Raw genomic sequence first — 6476 nt, 5'->3', positions numbered from 1 at the left:
TGTCGTTGTCGTTGTCGTTGTCGTTGTCGTTGTCGTTGTCGTTGTCGCTGTCGCTGTCGCTGTCGCTGTCGCTGTCGCTGTCGCTGTCGCTGTCGCCGTCGCCGTCGCCCTCGCCCTCGCCATCGCTGTCACCGTCGTTGTCGTTGTTGTTCTTGTTATTTTGAATCATATTTGGTTGGAATATAGATTCATGTTGTCTTTCTATACATCTTTATCTAACACGTAGTCGACAATTGTGTAATAAGACTTTTCAACTAAAGTACTTTTAATTTAAATTTTAAACTTAGGAAATGGTATTCTTAATAATTATGATCTTATTGTAAAAACGTATACAGTTCCCCATAAAAGAATCGTTTACCTTAGTTAAACGAAATCGTGATACCATGAGTTTGGACTTAGTTCCAAGGTTAATATTATGGATATCTTCTTTCTAACGAAATTATGTATATTTTTACGGGCATACAAAATATTTGAGTATGTAGTGTGATGCCACAGTCATGGCATTGGTCGTCTTAAACTTTTCTCTGAGAGAAACCCGAGAACCTAAACGGTATACAGAATGAATGTAATAGAATAATATTACATCCTTCACAACAATAGGTTTCAATAAAAATTCGGTGATATGTGTACTATGTTAGTAATACAGTAGCAAACGGCAAATGCAGCTTTCCTTACATCAACTGTGAAGAACCCGTCTCGCACAGAAATTGGATCTACACTGTATTAGATCTAGCAATTATAGGATGCACTATAACTCGCCATTTACTGAGACTCTAAAGGAAATATTAAATATAAATATTAGACAACAAGACATACGTCGCTTTGATTCCAAAAGTAAGTAACGAAAGCACTTGTGTTAAGGGATTCGGAAACAACGGCTTATTATATGGTCCGATATTTTCTCCGACCTCCGTGGTTAAGAAACCACGGAAGTCGTCAAATATTTCCATTCTACAAAGCCCTTCACGTGTACATATCCCTAAATTTATGAAGTATTAACTTAGTGGAGTAGTCATTTAATTCAGAATGAAATCAAAAACATAATTATTCTTCAGTCTAAATTATAAATAGAAACGGTATACAAGACCATCAAAAATCTCAACTGCCCATCAGTGAACAGGTTCGCTCGCACAGGTCATAGTGTTCTTCCCGCATAACCAAGAGTTTGATAAGGAGGGGCACTATAAAAGAATTTATGTAGAAAGATAATGGGACTGATCATCAGTGGCACAAGAAATCAAACTGTGTGTAAATTTTAATCCTTGGAAATAAAATTACCTCAACTCATTGAACCATAGTTACAACTGGGCCTGGATTTCTATAAATAAATATCTTGTCATGATAATGACTACCCTGATATTAGATAGTAGTTTCAGTTTTCTTTTTTTTTGTACACAGGAATTTTGTTTCTATTTTCTTTTTAAACTAAGGTTTTTTTTTGTAAATGCCGTATACGCTAATAATGGTACAACGTGGGTACAACATACGGTATAAAAATTTATATGTTAAAACAGTGTAAGTTTCTCTATGTATGTGCCGATGGTGTATCTAAATAAATAAATAACTTTCTATACATATTTTTACCCTTTTTGTTACTAGATATTTTCACTGGAAAAGCGAGTTAGGTTTTAACCCCGGTGTACGTACGCTGTAACGTAACGTACATTGATCTTATACAAAAATTAAAGAATTAACAAAAGAAACACACAGCTCAGCTCTATGTACATACAAAGATTTTGTATCCAACCGTGATAGAGTTAGTTCCTTTATTTCAACACAATTTCAACATCACTGCGTAGTTTGTTGCACTGCATAATTTTTTTAAACATGTTCTTTCGCCAAGATCTATGACAGTTGTCGCTAGAGCCAGTGTAAAATAACTTAATCGCGTTATACCCGAACGGGTGACGATTTCAATCGTTAATACGGTCACACTTATGTATTATCATTGTATTATATACAGATTGGCAAAAAAGAGTATGGATTTAATGAGGGTGCCTAGATCAAATTTGTGGCAACTCGATATACTACGAAGAAAAATGTTTAGATACTTGTTATTTTTATTTATTGTTAAAGGCTTTTAGCGCCCAGATACACGGCCCGAAAACTTTCTTGGTAGGCAACAACATTTAAATTTCTCGGAATAATACAACCGCACGTTGTCCACGCGGTCGCCAAGTGGACGAAAGCTAAGCCAGGCTCGTATGAAATTCTCCAAACCGTTCTCTTATTTCCAAAATGGGATGAACCCAAAATCATCTCACCTCTTTTTTTCTTCTTTGCATTATTTGTATAAGTAATAATGCAATAACAAGTTGTTTCTTTGTAGTTAAATTTCGCATAATTTTAGTAACTGGACGAACCCAAGTCGGCAAGCAGTAATATGGTGAAATTTTTTTTTTTGTAAGTCAATGCCCCAGCTGATCTTTTTTTCCTTCTTTCGGAAGGGTTTAAATAGTAAAAGTTCTTAGTATTATGTAATGGGTTAAATCACCCGCCGTTCGGGTGTATCGCAATAGACACCAAGTATAAACGAAAGCTTATAGTATATAAACATGTCAATGTTTATTTTTGACTTTCGAAGTAGATTTGGAAAACGCCAACACGTAACATCGCACACCTTCTAGAACTATTAATAACAAGTATGAAAATGTAAAAATCGATTGACTAAAATAGTACGTAATGTTGCTCTAACACTCTATAACAGCAAACTACCTTATTTGTATGGCCTGATAACATTGAAGTCGGAAATGGTTTACATTAGTTTCTGTTACCGTCTGTCTGGTAAATTTTTACACACATGCAATATAAAAAATATTTCATGGATACACATTATAAATATAATAAAGCTACAAATCCTGAGTCACTTAGAAAAATAGAACGCATACTTCCCGATGTGGTGGAAAAAATATATTTATACCGTTGTACGCGGTTAGATTCCAAGACAAAGAATCAAATATGAGAAGACCTGAATGTGGAAAATGTAAAAACTACAATACATTTTTATGCACTTTTATGAGATACGCCTTGGTCAATTTCCGCAGAAAGTAAAAAATGTTCGAAATTCAAATAAACAATTTTCTTAACATAATACACTGCGTTTCTTATAATTTCTTTATAGACCACCAGTTAATAGAGTCTATCCCACCAAAACATTACTATAAAGATATTTTAGTAGTCCTAAATATACTGCAATAATATTGAAATTTTAACTCGATGTCAAGTTCAGGGACTTTTCCGTATAATAAGTAGGGTCGGTGTCTGGCCACTCCTCGGCAAACATGCCAGAAGCACCACCGTAACACTTTGAACTCAACAACACTAATGATCTTAGTTAATTAGATTTAATGTTCCCCTGTTTAATATTCGCTTCCCTCCTGAATACTACCTATTTACTTCGACTTTGAACTCAAAGGTAAAAGATGCCTTTAATAAATTAACAATGTTTATTCCGAATGAAAAAGAATTTAATTACATTTTCAGGCCAATGGGCTCGAGCTCGAATTACGAAGGCAGATTGTCTATAGGAAGCCTCCAGTTATATATTGATGAAAGACTGAGGGATGCTCCACCGAGGTAAGTAGGCCTGCGTAAGGCATTAGGTAGAAATGGGTTAAAATCCATTTTTTTGTATGTATGTTACGCAATAATTTGTGAACCGATGATTCTGTCTTTAGAAATAATTTAACTTATATAATATAACTTGGTCATTAGAAATAATTCCGGGCACTTTTGAGGTCGGTGTTTTAGTACTGTTTATTGATTTTAAAATTATTTTACACATTTTTTTTATACATGTGCAACGAAATTTATCTGTTTAGATTGCCATTAATTAATAACAAAAATTTCTAATTAATTATTGATAATAAAAGTAATAAGTAATGATAAAATGATAACTAAGGCATTATCTCTACATAGGTACTAATTACTATACGGATCCTGCGTTATTATTCTAAGACGGGTCAAAATATGTAAAAATTTAAATTTGTTTGTTAAATATTAACTAAAAATTTAATTTTTAAGGGCATGTAAGGGCATTGACAATTCACAAGATGTCACTGAGTGTTTCAATTTTCCTTACACGTGCTCTTGACCCTGTACCTATAGGTACATAAGTATAATCTTCATATCAATTCACACACCAATGTGCTTTGAAACAAGTAAAGGTTACAGATTGTCATTTGATGAGACATTGGCGTTCTTCTTCTATCTTTAAATTATTTGACTATGTTAACATTTGAATTTAAAAATGCAGGTATTCAATAAGAACAGCACCACCCAACGCTAATGCTACTGTGACATCTGCAACTGTGCGATTCGTAAGTAGCTTTACTAATATCATAATCAGTACCATTGAATGAGGCGCGTGAGAGTTCACGAGTCCTTCACCTGCGTTTTTCTCTTGCCTGCGTGACTCGCTTCGCGCATGCGCAAAGATCTGTCGCGTAAGCGCACGTAGGACTGTTCACGAGTCGCTCGCTTGCGCCGGCTGCTTGCTTTGCGTTGGATTCGTTTGTGTTGCGTGAGTTTGATATCTATAATAGCAAGCTTGATATTTCCACGCAAGCAACAAGGAACGTTTGCGGAGGACAGCACCACTGGCGAATCACAGGGTAGCAGCGTCCACCACAATCAAATCAAAAGCTAGGCGCCGCGTATGTGTGCAAATCTCTCCGCATCGCAAAGCGGAAGACTTATAAGCAGATTTATAAGCCGTGTACCCAGCCAACGCAAGCAAACGAAAAACGCAAGTTAAAGACTCGTGAACCCGGCGTTAGCCCGAACAACGTAATTTATGGGTCGTATTCCAGAACAATACTCAATGCTCAAGTCAGGGTTTGAGCAGACTTGAGTATGATTTCATGCACTGGAAATACGAACCTAATGGCAAGGACTTGAGTATGATTTCTAGCGCTTTGAATCATACTCAATGGCAAAGGCTTGAGTATGATTTCCAGTGCTTGAAATCATACTCAAGTCCTGACTTGAGCATTGAGTAGAGTTCTGGAATACGACCCTTAGTATCAGAAGAAGGTGCTATTCTCAGTTTTAAGGTTCAAAATTGTCGTTGGGTCAAACGCCATCCGCAAGACCAAAAAACATTATAAAAGTGCGCCAGAGAGTGGTATTGTCGTCGTCAGCTAAAATCAAATTTTAAGTTGTACTGAAAGATATGTACTTCTTTTTTTTAATATTTAGTTTATTTTTATATAAAAGTCGAACTTGACAATTTAAACTTTGGAATATTCTTGTCACAAGAGTCCTTTAAAGTTGAATTTAAATCGTTAGTATAGTGCGCATACTTGACCCAATACATCACTAAACAACGTCTTTTTTTTTTTCAGATTTACGACTGTAATATTCCACCACCACCGTATACTGCTCCAAAAGAAGAAGAAAACCAAAAAGTTGAAACAAATCAACAGGCTACTATTCATATATGATGACAAAATATAACATTTCAAAACAAGCTACTTCGATTTAAAGTAGAAAACAAATTGTTTTTTAACATTGGTTTCATTTACTACGACTTAACTTGACTGTAAACTCTACAACTTTCAAAGCTTTTAGGGCGAGAAAATCGACAGGCAGTGAGGCAGTGTAGTACAATGACAAGACTACATAGACATTTGAAAAAAAAAAACAAACGTCAAGTTGATGTTCTGTAGGGATGCCAAGTGCTTAATCGGGAAAAAGATCGATTCCTAATTGAATTTCTTTGAATACTCTATCTACGCAATGATACAATGAGAATGTAATTGAAATGTGTTGAAAATATTGCCCACGCTAACTGCGCTCGCTGTATGTTTGTGTGTGTGTGCGTGTGTGCGCGTGTGCGCGCGTGTCTCTGTGAGTGTCTACATACTACTAGTTTGGGATCCATTATTTTCACTGATGAAAAAATCCCAATCAAACATAAGAGCCTATGCACACGGCGTATTTTATACGCGCCGTAAACACGCGTCATCTGCGCATATACGCGCCGCAGACGCATAGGTCCTGAACGATGCCACCCTAATAATAATAATAACAATAATAATAATAGTAGCCGCGCGTATATAGCTTATTATCCTACTACACCATATATTTGATAAGATATAGTATTAATTTTAGATTTGTCTGTTAATTTCACTTCACAATTTCACTACTTTTTGAAATGCAACTACATGCAATTCTAAGTGTAAACTCTAGCTCACTAAACTAGCGTACATTAAGTACAAATGTTTTTTCGAAATAAAAATAAGGTATTTAATTATTCACTTTTTTACAATAGTCAAAAATAGGGTGGTTTTCATTAATATTAGACGTAATGACCGTCATTACTTTATCATAACTTTACCGTCTCAGTCAGCCGTGACCTTGTAAAGGGCCCGAAACGTTGTTTGAAAAATCAAATATATACGCGATTTGGTTCCGAAAAAATAGTTTTATTTCCTATTTGTTTTGATTAAGCTGCCTGAAGAGCGCCTAACGCA

General features: G+C 35.4%; 1 protein-coding gene across 1 annotated transcript in view; it reads left to right on the top strand.

The window, feature by feature from the left end:
• LOC113231779 overlaps positions 1-6002 on the top strand; it is a 15036-nt gene extending 9034 nt beyond the window's left edge. The window contains exons 5-7 of the mRNA XM_026466308.1: positions 3484-3576; positions 4256-4319; positions 5346-6002. Coding sequence (XP_026322093.1) covers positions 3484-3576; positions 4256-4319; positions 5346-5444 — 256 coding nt within the window. The 3' untranslated portion in view covers positions 5445-6002. The remainder of the gene's footprint in view (positions 1-3483; positions 3577-4255; positions 4320-5345) is intronic.
• Positions 6003-6476: the final 474 nt, after the last annotated feature.

The sequence above is a fragment of the Hyposmocoma kahamanoa genome, unplaced genomic scaffold (genome assembly GCF_003589595.1).
Source record: "Hyposmocoma kahamanoa isolate Upper Pololo Valley unplaced genomic scaffold, ASM358959v1 66, whole genome shotgun sequence".
Classification (NCBI taxonomy): Eukaryota; Metazoa; Arthropoda; class Insecta; order Lepidoptera; family Cosmopterigidae; genus Hyposmocoma; species Hyposmocoma kahamanoa.
The sequence above is the reverse complement of the archived record's forward strand: the minus strand, read 5'-3'. Positions and strand labels throughout refer to the sequence as shown.